Source organism: Nuphar pumila, chromosome 8 (assembly GCF_984573655.1).
Source record: "Nuphar pumila chromosome 8, dmNupPumi1.hap1.1, whole genome shotgun sequence".
NCBI classification, from domain to species: Eukaryota; Viridiplantae; Streptophyta; class Magnoliopsida; order Nymphaeales; family Nymphaeaceae; genus Nuphar; species Nuphar pumila.
Genome location: NC_143256.1, coordinates 4,591,354 through 4,607,559, shown reverse-complemented (window position 1 = coordinate 4,607,559; position 16,206 = coordinate 4,591,354). Strand labels below are relative to the sequence as shown.

At 38.4% G+C, this 16,206-nt stretch overlaps 1 protein-coding gene across 2 annotated transcripts in view; it reads right to left on the bottom strand.

Moving 5' to 3' along the window:
• The window catches only part of LOC149829474 (uncharacterized), a 67,049-nt gene extending 51,184 nt beyond the window's left edge, over positions 1 to 15,865 (bottom strand). The window contains exons 1-6 of one of the 2 annotated variants that reach the window (XM_090015960.1): positions 15,519 to 15,865; positions 15,314 to 15,375; positions 14,381 to 14,458; positions 12,512 to 12,593; positions 12,150 to 12,220; positions 11,858 to 11,959 (exon numbers count right to left, since the gene is read on the bottom strand). In XM_090015960.1, coding sequence (XP_089872086.1) covers positions 11,858 to 11,959; positions 12,150 to 12,220; positions 12,512 to 12,593; positions 14,381 to 14,458; positions 15,314 to 15,375; positions 15,519 to 15,573 — 450 coding nt within the window. In that variant the 5' untranslated portion in view covers positions 15,574 to 15,865. The remainder of the gene's footprint in view (positions 1 to 11,857; positions 11,960 to 12,149; positions 12,221 to 12,511; positions 12,594 to 14,380; positions 14,459 to 15,313; positions 15,376 to 15,518) is intronic. The other variant, XM_090015961.1, reaches the window with a different exon arrangement.
• Positions 15,866 to 16,206: the final 341 nt, after the last annotated feature.

Genomic DNA, 16,206 nt, shown 5'->3' with positions numbered 1-16,206 from the left:
TCCCAAATAGAGGATAATTCGGCAAAGTACTCCCGAATGGTTATGTCATTTTGTTGGAGAGTCAAAGCCCTCTTTTGAAGAAAGTACTTGTGGGATAGATCTCTTGAGGTGTACATTTTCTCAAGATATACCCAAGCTTCGGAAGCCCTTTTAAATTTGATGATGTTGGCATTTATCTTGGTCTCAACGGATGAGAAAATCCAAGATAATATCTTGAAGTTCTTCATTTCCCAATCATCATGTTTCTTAGAATACTCTTCAAGGGCCTTTTGTCTTTCATCCCCTTCAAGAATCTTAATATCACCTCCTTCAACAATGGTAATTTTGGGTTCCGGTTCCGGTATGGATCCATAAACGTAACCCCAAAGCCCCTTTCCTTTAATATGGGCTTCCATATTACCGGCCCAAACATGATAGTTTGAGCCATTAAGCTTAAACCCAAGAGAGAAATGGGAGTCTTTTTCGCCCATTAGAGAGGAAAGAATGCAAGAGATAGTATGTACCTTAATTACTTTTTGCGTCTTTCTTGACAAAAGGAGCTCCTAAAATATTGCTCGAAGAAGATGATCCTCTTTGATTTCAAAAAACTTGAAGGCACGCTTCCCGAGGAATGCAAAAGAAGGCGAGTCGCAATTATTCTTCTTCAACGAGGCTCTGATACTATGTAAAAGTATCTTCAACAAGATACTTTAGTCGATAACACAACAACCTTAAGAATAAATGTGTGAACATACACACCCAAGAACACTTGTGCACAACAAACACAACACACCGAATCACAAATGTGCACTTGCACCCATAAGTTTCATAAACACTAAAGAGGTTGGGCTATAATCCCAAATCCCCTTGGAGAAATACAAGAGGAGCTGCCCATATATATAGGGCTTTGGAGGAGGCCTTGGGAGGGGCTCCACATAGTCGTTGGAGTCCCTCCAACGGTCACAAATGTGACCGTTGGAGGGGTCCAACGACTAGTGGGTTGGGCCCCTCCCAATGCATGTATAATGCATTAAATGAAAAAGCAAAAATAAATAAAGAAAAAAGAAAAAAGAAAATACAAAAAACATATTCTTGAAAAAGAATATGTGTAAAATTCCTAAACTACCCTTACTATGACTATATATATTTTATATATATAATTGGTAAATACATATACATATATTATATATATGTATATGTATTACCTTATATATATAAAATATATATACGAAATTACAAGTTTGATTACATAATTTAACAGATGACTGTTTCAAATATTTGGGATCTATTATTCAAAAGTATGGAGAAATTGATGGAGATGTAAATCATAGGATAAAGGTTGGGTGGATGAAATGGAAAAGTGCAACTGGAGTATTGTGCGATCGTAGAATGCCATTGCGGTTGAAGGAAAAGTTTTATAGAACGACAATTAGGCCCGCTTTACTATATGGTACAAAATGTTGGGCTACCAAGAGACATTATTTTCAAAAAATGAGTGTAACTGAGATGCGTATGCTTCGATGGATGTGTGGAAATACAATAAAAGATAAGATTTGAAACGAGGAGATACGTAAGAAGGTAGGCATTGCATCCATTGAAAATAAGATGAGAGAGAATCGTTTACGGTGGTTTGGACATATTCGGCGAAGGCCTAATGATGCTCCGGTTAGAAGGATGGAGAAATGGGAAAATATATTAGCTAAAAGAGGTCGGGGTAGGCCTAAGAAGACTTGGATGGAGATGATAAGAAAGGATATGAATGCTTTGAACCTCACTGAGGACATGGCATTGAATAAAAATGATTGGAGGAGGATTCATGTGGAAGACCCAGAATGATTTTCTTTTTTGGTTCATATCGCCGACCCCAATTGTTTTGGGATGAAGGCGTAGTTGTTGTTGTATTGTTACGAACCGGGACATATCAAGCATTTTTGTTCCAAAAGAAAAAAGGATGTTCATAAAGAAGACAAAAGAGTTGTTTTGGTTGAAATGAGTGATATAGACGACTCTAAATGCATTTGCTCGCTCTCTTTGGCTCAACTTATGGAGGCGCTACAACCCATGCTTAAAGCTCAAGCTTCCTCTTTTTCGGGAGCGATCATATCTACAAGTGGTGACTATGGTAAGACCTCTTGGATCCTTGACTCCGGTGCTTCTTTTCATATGACACCAAATGAGTTTATATTGTCCGAATGTAAGTTTAACCCAAATGATTCTTATGTTTCAACTACCGATGGAACATCCTTGAAAATCAAATATTTTGAGATTTTTTAAAAACATCCAATCTTTCACATACCAAATATTATAGTACCAAAATTAAATTTAAATCTTTTATTCATTTCTCAAATTACGGACCATGGTTACAAAGTATTATTTTCATCTAAAGATTGTCTAATACAAGATCTCCAATCCGAAAAGCCAATTGGGCGAGGCCATAGAAAAGGAGATCTCTATTTCGTGAACAATCTTGAGTTACCAAAACAACCATTTTGTAATTTTATAAAAAAGAAAAATATAGAAATTTGGCACAAAAGACTAGGACATCCTAGTGTGACCAAATTACAGTTGTTTCAATTTCTTTCAAATTATAAAGAAAGAGATTTTGTGTGTGAAGATTGCATTCTTTGCAAAATGAAGTCTTTGTCCTTTGGACCAAGACATTTTATAACTAAGAGCCCATTTGAGTTAGTATACTCGAACATAGGGGGACTAGCTCCTATCGTATCCAAAGGAAGGGTATCCTATTATATTGTGTTTGTAGATGACTATAGTAGACATTCTTGGATATTTTTTCTAAAACAAAAATCGAAAGTATTTGAGTGTTTTAAAATATTTCATTGTTATATTAAGAATTAATTTAAAACTAATATTCAAGTCTTTAGAATCGATAACGGGGGAGAATTTGTTTTAAAAGAATTTAAAAATTATCTTGGCCTAGATGAGATTGTTCACCAAAAATCGTATCCATACACTCATCAACAAAATAGACTAGCCGAGAGGAAACATAGACACATTATTGAAACTACTAGAACACTTCTTGTGTCTAAAAATGTTCCAAAAGTTTTTTGGGCCGAAGCTGCCCTTACGGCAGTCTATTTGATAAATAGAATGCCTTCCAAAAACATTCAAAATATCTCTCCTATTGAAAAACTTTTTAAAACAACTCCCGATTATAAAAGGTTAATGGTCTTTGGATGCAAATGCTTTGTCCTTACCAATAAGAATGACAATTTTTCTCCAAAGGAGATCCCCTGTGTTTTTTTAGGCTATAGCGAAAACAAAATGGGATATAGATGTTATGACATTGAAAAAAACAAATTGTATGTTTCTCGAAATGTCGCTTTTCTTGAAAGTGAAATTGGTTTTTGAAAGGAAAAAATCCAAAAAAGTTGTGACTACTCGTTCCTTTTTTACCTTGTCAATGAACATGAACGGTGTGAAAATATTCATGACAAACATGAGAGTAGAAATGAAGACACGCATAATGCAAATGAGAGTGTGCATGAGGGTCTTGATGATATAGACTCATCTCACAATGATATACAAACCTATGTCCGACGTAAAGAAGATCATCCACCATATGCTTTAGAAAGCTATTCTCAAAATCAAGAAGTAGATTCTTTTAGTCTTAGAAAATCCATAAGAATTTCAAAAGCCCCTAGTAGATTTGTATCCTATGATTCCTTTGAACCAAGGTATAGATCATGCCTAACGGTCATACACTCATATTCCGAACCACAATCTTATCATGAGGCTAAATATCATCTAGAAAGGATTAAGGCCATGAATGCTGAATTAGAAGCCTTGGAAAAGGAACAAAAACTATAAGATGTAGATGGGTGTACAAGATAAAAACCAAATGCAATAAAACATTAGAACGATACAAAGCTAGGGTAGTAGCCAAGGAATATAGTCAAGAATATGGAATTGACTATGATGAGATGTTTGCTCTAGTTGCTCGAATGACAACTGTTAGAACTCTCATTGCTATAGCCTCGATTAAAAAATGGCCGATATTTCAAATAGATTCAATTCATTTCATTACAGGTTCTTGTTTCTTCTCAACAAACTTTCGGTGATCACACCGTAAGTTTGAGGGGGTGTCAAAATAGACTATATATATATGATTATATATATATACGATTATTACTGGTATCATCTTTGAAGGGTATTTTGGTCTTTTCATAATATAACCTTTTTATATTTTTATTTTCTTCTTTTTTACTTTTTTATTTTCGTTATTTTTTTATGTCATTTATATAAAAGAGCATGAGCGCTATGGTTAAAAGACCATAGAGTCATTGGGACTCCCCAACGGTCACATTTGTGACCATTGGGGGCTCCCAACGACTCTATTGGAAGTTCATGCTCTCTTTTCTCTTTAATGAATAGGGGTGAACCCCTCACATGTATATAAATGCTTTTTCAAAGCATAATCATTCAATAAACTCTATATTTTTACTTTTGTTATTTTAAGACTCTTTGAAGTCTTTGTGTGCACTCTTGTACTTGTATTGTGCTTTTGGATTGTCCATTCTTGGACTTGTGTATGTGCTTTTGCACTTTGTTTTGTAATTTTGCATATCTCATTACAATATGCAATAGATATCATAGAACGATCAAGACTTTCAGATGAAAAACGAGTTGATACTCTATAGGTCACCAATGCCAAGATGAAGAAGGATGATAGAGAACCTCTAAAGGATCAAATTCTTTATAGATAGATGATTGAAACTTTATCTTATCTTTCTATTACTCATCCTGATATTACTCATGCTATCCACTCTACTAGTCAATTTCAGCATGCTCCTACTACAATACATATGATGTTGTAACAAAGATTATATGTAAAACCCATAATTTTATAAAAAAAAAAAAATTATATCGGACCCGGATCCGACCCGAATCCAGACACGGGTCAGCCCTAACCACCCCCCTCGTGTTCTTTATAATAGGTACACGAGTCGGGGGGTGAGAGAGCGGCTGACCGAAAGAGTACAGAGGCAGGGGCGAAGCCCTTGCCTGACATTAGTGAAGAGGGAGGCATGGGGCTTCGCCCCTGCCTGTCGAAAAAGCACCTGACGAAATAAGGGGAGGCAGGGGCTTCGCCCTTGCCTGCCGGAAAATAAAAGGGGTTGGGGCCAAGCCCCCGCCTGTCGGAGCTCTTAGAGGCAGGGGCCTGCCGAAAAGACACAAGCGGTAGGGGCGTCGCCCCTGCCAAAAAAAGAAAAGAAGAAGACAACACAGGGAGAGAGAGAGCTTACCAGGGGGTGAGCGTCGGCGTCAGCAACCCAACGAGGTCGCCAGAGGGGGAAGAGGGTCGAGCGACGTCGGGTGCCTGGCGAGGTCACCGGCCGGAGTCGTTGGAGGCGAGAAAACGAGGGGGGGGGGGGCAGGTGGTCGGACGCGGGATGGGGTCGTCGGCGTGGGGCTCTAGCGAGCTGAAGAGGACGAAGGAGAGAGGAAGAGGATCGGAGGAGGGTTTCGCGTAATGCAAACCCTCCCCTGCGTGCTTTAAATAGGCAGGGGGGTTAAAAAGGGTACCCGGGTATGGATCCAGGTCAGATCCGTATCCGACCTGGGTCTAAATTTTTTTTTTGTAAAAAACATGGGTTTTACATCCTACCCCCTTAAAAGAATTTCGTCCTCAAAATTTCCTTTAAAGGTTATCTACAAAGATCGCAGTCTATGTTAATTGGGGTTAACGAGGATGCACAACATGTGTGTGTATCCAAACATATACGCTCCTTAAAGTGATCAGGACAACTTACAATGAGTTTCTGAGAAAGGTTTCGGTTAAACAAAATATATGCGTGATTTCATTGATAAACTTTTGTCTTGGCAAAATTCATACTAAATCACAAAAAGTTCTAAGACTATTGAAGTGTTTATTCGCTAATTTCTTCTTATTCTATCATAGTGGCATAGACACGGTCAGACACTTCTCTCTTCTCTTTGTGGTTGTTGCTGAGGTTGTTATTGTTGTTGCTATCCTTCACCTGCAGTTCGTCTATGTCAATCTGCCGCCTTCTTACGACAATTTCGGGCGTAATACCCCATCTTTCCACAATATAAACAGCTTTCAATGTCTTAAGGGCATGGCTGTCTAGGATGGACATAGTTGCACTTCGGACATAACTGCTTTGGCGGTTGTTATGGCTCGTTTCTTTTATCTTGATTTTGCTTCTTGAATAGGGGTCTCTGCGTTTTATCATTATCAGGTCATCATTTGTTGCCCTCACTATTTCTAACAGACCCTTTGTCCTAAATAACCTTAACTTACTCTCATTTCTCAAGGCCTTGTGCGGCCAGTTGTCTCTTGTAGTGACTTCGCTTAAGGGGTCATTCTTTCTCAAAATGACCCACCTTTCCACAGAAGACACAAAATAACCGCACATTAAGATCTAAAATCAATAAGGATCTAATTCTCTAATCATGCTACAACAGAAAAGCCAAATCTATAGATTCATAATTGACTATCTCAATCAATTTTAGAAGATCATCACAACTCACCATAACACTTTATTTAATAAAAAATTTACAAGATCCACGCCAGATCACCTGGTCTGAAAAATGTATAACCTCACAAGGAGTTACCGCCCGAGATGGTCTACCTGGTCTTGGACAATACACTTCTTCATAAGAATATACCGTTTTTGCGGCTACCTGCTCTTAGACAATGTACTTCCTCATAGAGATTTACCGCTCTAGCCGGATTACCCGATCTGGTCAAACATACCCTCAAAGAGAATCTTTTGGGGACAGGTTCTCAATAAGTACCATATTCAGTGAAAACTATTGTGATACATGCATCAATACAAATGACCACTCTCAGGGTCGATAGCTACCAACACGGGCACAAGCATGTATACCATCAATATGCATCCTATCACTTTATATGGCACTTAAATCATAAAATCACACATTTAACCAATAAGGTTCCATAAACCATAATTCACTATTGAACTTAAATATTCATCGCATGCATTCATAATTTCAAATCATGTGGCATTTAAATCACATCATACATAAGCATATTATCATATGTATTATATCGCCACAAGGAACATTGCATTTCGTAAATTGAACCTCGAAGCATGCATAAACAAAGCATGAGTTCTATGCATGCATACATGAACATGCACGTTTCATAATACGAAACAACTAAACCTCAACATACGTAACTCCTACGTAGTTCGAGTTATGCACACAGGATTCAAGTCATATATGCATCTAAGACATTCAGATCATTACATCATTTTCATGTGCATTCATAATTCTTATAGACAATAAGTCAAATCATATTCGACCATTCCAACGTGAAACACACGTACATACCTTTTAAGTAATTTAGTTAGATATTCATGATACACATCAATCATGCTATAAGTATGATATAGTCACTCAGACAATCATAATGCAATCATTTGCAATGAAGTTATGTAGGCACGATGTATCATTCATCTAATAAGTCAAAACTAATCATTTATAGGCATAATGTGAAGTCAAAACTAATTATTTATAGGTGTGATGTGTCATTCACCTATACGCTAACATAAACATCATAATCATAAGGATTTAGGGGTACATTTGTCCTGAGAGAGAGTTTTCTTGTCATCCGAGACTGACAAAACTTGGAACACGCGTTCCACCTCTTTGACCCTGTTTTCGGTCATATTTGGGTCGCTCTTGCCGACGAAAGCCGGAGGATCAAGTTTTAGGAACTTTTCATATGACGTCGTATGCTGGCTCGACTCAGAAAAGGGAGCTTGGTCCCGTTACGAGCGAACCTGGTTTTGTATCGCCTCAGCTAGGGTACTAAGGGAATCCATCACGGATCCCCGTTGCTCTGACCATTCGTTTGTCGAATCATAGTTCGAGCTCCACACTATCCTTAATATATTAAAGGATGCATAAATCAGGGTTAAAGGAACTCGAAGTCAAAAGGATTCCTATTCATATATCTTTCGTAGGTGCCATACAAAATCCCAAGGGAGCTGGTAGATATACAGAAAGAGAAAAATCATCTGCAAAAGGAGTTCGTAGACACCTCTTGTGCATTCAGGGGAGCCTTCCACCTCCAACGCACCAGATGCGATGTTGTGGTTGACCCGAACATGTGACGGCGCACGGCCATCCTCCCGAAAGTGTATCGTTGCCCAAGTCGCGACTAGCGGCGCCTAGTAGGAAACAGGGAGTACAGAGCCCCAAGTATTAGTGAACGTGGGTGGGGGCAGTCTGTCAGCCCAAAAGTTCGTCCAGGACGTCATACGTTTGTTCCTTTCTATTACAGGACCCCTACCCCTTACTGAGCGGCTACACGTTCTGCGCGTGCCTCTACCTTCGCCACTTTGGGCATTAGCAAGAGGGTTCATATTCTTAAGCAAAAACTTCAAACAAAAATATGAAACTCATTTGGTCTAAACCATGCAGTAAATCAGAAGCAAAAAAGGTTTTACTTACAGCGCGATGCTCGATGGTCATCACAGTTTCTCAAAGCTCTGATACCAAGTTGTCTTTACCTAAAGACAAATTGGTATCTCTAGATAATCTAATCCCTGCTCTGATACCAAGTTGTAACGCTCCAAAATTTTAAACTTTTAACCTTTCAAAATATTTGAAAAAGGCTAGAAAATCTTTTATTTTTCAAAGTTTTTGTTTTATCAACGGAAACGATTTTTCGAAAAAAAAAAAGAGACAAGTCGACAACCTTGGGCGCGTTAGCGTAAAAACCTCTATTTCACACTAGATTGAATCCTCATAAAGCATTCAGAAAAACCATATGCATTAAAAGAAAATAACGAGTTTATACAAAAATGGGATTTCCTGAGGAAACCCTTATACAAAATACAAAACTTCAAAATGTATCTTGAATGCGGAACGCCATAAAAAACAGTGGGATCTTGAAGTCATATTGCAATCGCGCCATCGCCCGTCTCGTAAACCTAATTATCACATGTACCCATAAAATAGGCTAGTTTCATGAAAGACTGGTAGGTGCACAAGTAAGACAATATGAAACAAAATTAAGCAATGCATGTTGTTTTAACAAGTTAAGTGATTTTAACAAGTAATAAACTATAATTAGAATAAACAATTGATTATACAAACAAATAAGCAGTTAACTATCACAAGATAAGCAATTCATAATCACAAAATATAAGCAGTTAATTAACATAAGAGGCTCAATCACAAGTATTGTGAATAAAGCTAACCTATGCATCAAATTCATTCATGATACGCAATTTAACAAGTTAACGTGAACAAATCTATATTCGACAAGTAATATGAATTAATCTAAATTCAACAGTAATGTGAGCAAAATAACTTTTGTTTCGATATTAACTGGCCTACGGGTACGCACAAGGCACAAAACGTAGAAACAACTGAGACTAATTTGGGGATTTATTATGCCATGTATTTTAGATACCCTGTGTAGCTAACTGAGTCCGCTCCTAAGGGGACAGCCAATGACCGAAAGAGAATTCCCCAAAGGACACTCGTTCAAATGATGCATCCAACTTTTGTGATCTACCACCTATGATAATTTTCGGTAGTCCTGTCCCCTAACTCTGATTACTAGGGACGCCGAGTCATTTGCCCCAGGGGTGATTGTTAACAACCTGTCCATCGGAGTTTTTGTATCATCTCATCCTCTCTCTTGAAGGAAAATAGTGGGTCAAAAAGGATGCATCAAGTGTTATTTAACTAAAGACCCATTTTGAATACTTTGGTTTTTCAAACCCACTTGAGCATTTTGCCTGTGAAGGCGAATCGTCACCATTTATGTGATTTTCATTTCATCATTATGCCTTTGCACGTTACAAGGTTATCATAAACCTCTAATCCTACTCATCGTAGTACAAACATACCGTACATGTCTAAAAGTACGGCTACGATGAGAGGGGTATGAGTTTCTAAAAAAAACAACTTTAATGTGTTGTAAAAGAAATGATGCCACAAATATTTAATTTGACTTGACATGGTTTGGTCTTCCAAACCAACTCGAGCATCTTGCCCATGAAGGCAAAACATCATTATTTATGTGATTCCAACAAAGTGTTCATCGCACCTTTCGAGGTTACCATAGACCTCTCATCCTACTCATCATAGTACAAACAATACCGAAAAACACAAAGGCAGGGGTGAAGCCCCTGCCTAACAATAGTGGAGAGGGCGGCAGGGGGCTTCGCCCCTACCGACCGGAAGAGTACAGACGCAGGGGAGAAGCCCCTGCCTGACATTAGTGAAGAGGGAGGCAGGGGGCTTAGCCCCTGCCTGCAGGAAAAGCACAGCGGCAGGGGCAAAGCCCCGGCCTAACGAAATAAGGGGAGGCAGGGGCGAAGCCCCTGCCTGCCGGAAAATAAAAGGGGCAGGGGCCAAGCCCCCGCTTGCTGGAGCTCTTAGAGGCAGAGGCAGAGGCAGAGGCAGGGCTTCGACATTGCTTGCCGAAAAAAACCAAAGGCAGGGGCGTCACCCTTGTCAGCCTGTCTGAAAAAGAAAAGGCGAAGAAGCAGAAGAAGAAGAAGAAGACAACACAAGGAGAGAGAGAGAGATTACCAGGGGGCGAGCACCGACATCAGCAGCCCGACGAGGTTGCAGGAGGGGGAAGAGGGTCAGGCGACGTCGGATGCCCGGTGAGGTCGCCGGTCGGAGTCGTTGGAAGCGAGAAAACGAGGGGGAGAAAGAGAGCGGGAGAGCGAATGTGTGTGTCTGTGGGGGGGGGGGTTCAGGGAACGAGGGATGGCAGGTGGCCGAACACGAGGTGGGGTCACCGGCGAGCTGAAGAGGACGAAGGAGAGAGGAAGAGGGTGGGGGGAGGGTTTCGCGTAATGCAAACCCTCCCCTGCGTGCTTTAAATAGGCACGGGGAGCGTAAAAAGAGGTACCCGGGTATGGATCCGGATCTGACCCGGGTCTGAATTTTTTTTTTTTTGTAAAAATCATGGGTTTTACATTGGTGGTGATATTTGAATATCACCATTTCATTACATTACCAACACCCTGAGCCAATAGAAAAGGAACTCTTTTTAATGTAAGCCATCAAATACCAAAGGAGTTGACTCAATTCTCTAAATGACTAGATGTATGCCACTGTAATAACAATTTAAAAATGATGTATTTCTCCTCATAGATTTTGAATTATCCTATTCATTCCCTCACAGTACCCAAATTCACCAATTTTTGTACACACTTTTTCTAAACATCCAAAAAAATATCCAACTAGTAGCAACTTGAATGTGTTGCCATTTGATTCTCAAACTTACAGAACATGAAACAAAGAGAAAATCAACACCATCATCATTCTGTTTTTCACTTATAAAGTTTTACTAATATGAAACCTCTATTGAAATGAACATGAGCTTCTCAATGCAATCAAAACTCCAACTTGAATTATAAATACTAAATCAGTAAAATAGTCCATATGCATTATAATGAACAGAAGTTCAATTTAACTGTTAAATTTCCAGTATCTCTAACACAGGCGAAAAAAATATCTCAAGCATGATATTCCATGAGTTGCTTTTCACTCTAATACAAAGGATTTCTTGATTTTGCATATTGTTGAGCACGACTACAACACTTCTTGGTAGAGAAAGTGAACTTCAGTTACATGTTTCCTGTTGCAGGACCATAGAATCTCCAACTATTATATGCGTGGAAAGCTGAACTACAAGTAAAAATATCAAAACCACCACATTACTTCCACTACTTTTCCAATTGCACATGAGCAAGAATTCACAGAAAATGGGAATCAAGAGCCTTGTTATTTGTACCACTGAAAATTTCTACTTAACCAGCAGGTAGCCCATACAGACCAAAACATCCCCATAAAACGAAACAAAACCAACATATAGAGCTTGTTGAAGAACACATACCGCAAGAGCTGCAGAAACTTGCTCTAAATGTTTTGTCATACTTGTAACAGCATTTGCCATGTTGTGCTTAGTTACATACATGAGATCAGAAAATGACAACCCCTGGATGGTTTCGAGAAACAGTTACTCATCATAGTTTACAAATATAGCTCTGAGGTAAAAGAAAATATACCAATTCATCAATGTATATGGATGATAAGAGAATAAAAAACAGGACATTATATAACTGTAGTACCACTGAAGCAGAAAGAGATGGAGATGAAAGATATATAAACTACTTAAACACTGATACCTTCCACCACATGTAGCCATATCCCAAAGCCCCCAAGGCAGCAGCTGGCACAAGAAGAGATGTAATATTACCTGGAGAAAAAAAATCAGCAAATTCTTAAAATTCAATCCACTCAAGTAAAAACAGAACTTTCTCAGTGGGCTTACTAGCCCTTCATAGTGAATGCACAAAGAAAATTCCTGCTGAAAGGAAAGCCACATCAAAAATGTAATCTGAAACTGTCTGTTTTTCATATAAAGAACCCTGGGAACATAATTGAAGAGACAAAACACATAGATTTGATAGAAAATAGGCAAAAAAGAGCCTTGTTCTCCTACTATAGGAATACAGCATGATCTTTCATGACAGAGCCCGAGTAATACCAGTTTGACCAGAATCTCCATTGACAACAGTTATCTGTCGTGTAGAGGCGAGTTGTCGAACCTCCATCGCTAACCGTCGAACCTAAATAAACACAAATAAAGGTATGTAACTGTTGCCAGAAAAACATTCACTATTGCTAAATAAAATCACATGTATAGACTTTGAGAACTTAGCAAGAAAAAACATAATTACAGGATGTCAGTAAGACATCCAATCTTAGTTGTCAAAAGTGGTGCCTAGGCGGGCTGGGCACAAGGCTACCGCCTAGGCTTATGGGTCTAGGCAGTAAGGCCCTGTTTTCCCGCCTAGGCCTCACCTAGACGGTGCTTAGGTTGTTCCCGCCTAAGCCGTGGGGACATGGTTGTCATTATCTTTTTCTTCTTCCTCTTGCCTCGAACCCTTTCTCTTTTTTGTTCATTTTCTTTTTGTTCTTTCTTTCTTTTTTTCTTCTTCTTTCCTTTTTCCTTTTTACCTTTTTTTTTCTTTTTAACTTCTCCTTTTCTTCTTCCTCCTCCTTTTGCCCTCCACCTTCTTCTCTTTTCCCTCTTCTTCTTCTTCTTCCTTTTTCCCCTTTCTCTTTTTCCTTTTCTCCTTTTTTCTATTTTGAAATTTCCTTCTTTTTTCTCCTCTCGTCCCTCCACTCTCTTCTTTTTTCCTTCCTTTTCTTCTTTTTTTTTTCCTTTTTTTTCCTTTTTCCTTCTTTTCTTCTATTTTTCTTTCTGTTTTATTTTTGTTCTTTACATGTATGCCCATGTTTTTCACACACACACACACACACACACACACACACACACACACACACACACACACACACACACACACACATATATATATATATATATATATATATATATATATATATATATATATATATATATATATATATATATATATATATATATATATATATTCATAAAATTGCATATGTGTATGCGTGTGTTGGGGGGGGTGTTGTGTATGTTATATATATATATATGTGCTTTATGTTCAATGCTATGCAATTTTACAAATTTTATGATATTTTACACTGAATTTCACACACACACACACACACATATATATATATATATATATATATATATATATATATATGCTTTATGGTCAATGCTATGCAATTTTACAAATTTTATGATATTTTACACTGAATTACACACGCATGTTTAATTCATAATTATAATCATATTTTTGTTACTAAAATTAAGTATTTATTGTAATGTTTATGCTTTTCTTGATCTTTTATTTTTGGTCCTGCCTAGGCGTCGCGCCTAGGCCCCAACTAATCTTTTTCTGGGTTGTCCGCTTAGGCGCCAACTAGCGCTTTTGACAACTAAGCATCCAATAATATCTATCAAAATAGGATCAGATGCCAGGCCCATTACACTCCAAGATTGGACATATTTTGGGTAGAATCCCTATAAAACTGGCCCCACTTATGCTTTAACCGGGCTTGCAACCCTGAAAGCATGCATGTATACAAGCATAAGTAATTAAAAATTGGCCCAGGCTTCAGCTTTCCCTGTTGTGATGCGCATGCATGCACACACATAATTAAGAAAGGGGCCAAGCCCGGCCCTTCATCCAGCTCATCAGACACTTGTGAGCATGGCCCAAAGCCCATAAATCACTCACCCATAAAATATCACTTCTAAATTCTTAATCCAATTTATGACCAGTTGCCCATTGCTATTCAAAATCCAATTAACAAAAAACAGCATAAAATAAGATGGCTTCATGCCACGTACATAATTTAGTTACGGATTCAAACCTAACATGTTCCAAAAAAGAAGAAGAGAATTCAGCAACCTTTCAGGTTGTCTGCCTATGATAATAAATTATGTTCTAAAACACAAAATAAAAGGCCTACTTACCTGGGAAGCAAGGGCTTCTGAGTAGTCAGATTCAGCATTGGATGGCTCGCCAGATTTATCAAACCCCTTCAGTAATGACTGTGACAACAAAAGAAACAAAAGGAATAAAAAAAATGGGATATAGCAAAAGAAACGACACAGGCAGAACATTTATATATGTATTTACACCTAAAAAAGGTATGAACAAATTTCAAAATAAACCATGTTTTACCATCAAGTATAACAAAATGATTCAAAACACAGCTCCAGAACAAATTTTAATATTTACAAGAAGGAGTTTACTCATCTAGGTTCCAAATGAGCAGGAAAAAGAAAACAAAATCCTCAAAGCAAGTTTTCGTATGACAAAATAGCAAGTATTTTCTATAGAATGGATGTTCTTCACTGCAGATAATCAATGGAGGAAAAACACATTGTGAACTACATGCTCTCCATGCAAAAAATAAAAGAAAAACCAAGGATCAAATCTGACATCAAGTTTAGGAAATGTTGCACATAGTAGGTTTCTCACTGAAAATCCCATGAAATATTGAAAAATATTAAAAAAAAAAAAGTAGGGCCAGGAATATTTCGGGTACAACATATAAAAGCAGTAAGACATAAAATTCAGCATAAATGACTCTTTACTTTCAACCAAAACTAGAAAATGCATAGTAAAAAGCACATTTTCCTGGTAAATTGAATATATCATGAGTTTTCCCACTGATACTTCCACTTTATCACGAGAAAGTCAATTCACAGCAATTCCATTGGAGACGAAAAACCAGCTTCCAACGACGAAATTCTATCCATGAGTGTATAATCTAAAAAGTTAAAATCAATCATAAATCTCTTTCATCCAAACACACAAAAATTGCACTTGCCCGCAAGAAGCAGAATCATGAACCAAACCAAAAATTTCAAAGAGATCACACACAAAATCTCAGATCTAACCTGAAGATCCCAAAGTACATCCGACATCCTACCGTTCCTCATAACGATCGCTCCAGTATACCCTAAAACAATAGCAAAACCATAAAAAAGAAACACAAAAACTCAATAGTTCGATGTTTAGCTCAATCCTAGTCTTATTTTACACAAAAGAAAAAGAAAAACGAAACACGATGAAATCAAAGAGGAAGATGGTCGGAAAATTTACCGGCTCCGACGAGGATGAGAATCTTCGAGAGCCCGACTCCCGTATGCATCGCCATCGCCAACTCGGAGGGATCAGCAAAGCCCAATAAATTCCTCTTCGGACAGACGATTGATAAGAATAACCCTCCAGGAAACACTAATTAAGGTTAGGGTTTTGAGATCGATCGAGGAGGGAAGAGCGAAGAAAAGGTCCGGTCCTGATCCACGTCTCTCGTCTTCAGATCTTATGTTTGGAGACTCACGCGACAGGGACGTTTCCAAAGTGTTCTCGTGTCGTCTCCTCTTGTGTAACGATTCCGGTGGAAAATTGCACGAAAACAGCGTGTTCAGTGTCGTTTATCCGTGTCTGTGTCATGCAAGATTTTGAACTGCGAGGATTTTTTCCAGAAGTGTTCACACTTGTGCTGTCCATGACATAGACTTCGGAACGGGGCATGTCCAGTGCGGAACTCTAAGTGGAAAACGCCCTCCGGCTTTGCGGGGAATTCCCAACCGTCACAGTTGACTCTGGAATTGATAGTTGGTGGTTGATATCTGATTTTCGGGTCGGTTAAAAGATCCGAACCGGTAGGGTTTTCTAAACCATAGATGGATAAATGCTCGGAAATATCTAAACCCGATAGAGATCCGAATCCGATACAGATTTCCTGGTTTTCCTCTTTCCTCTGTTTTGGCTTTTTAATGACCAA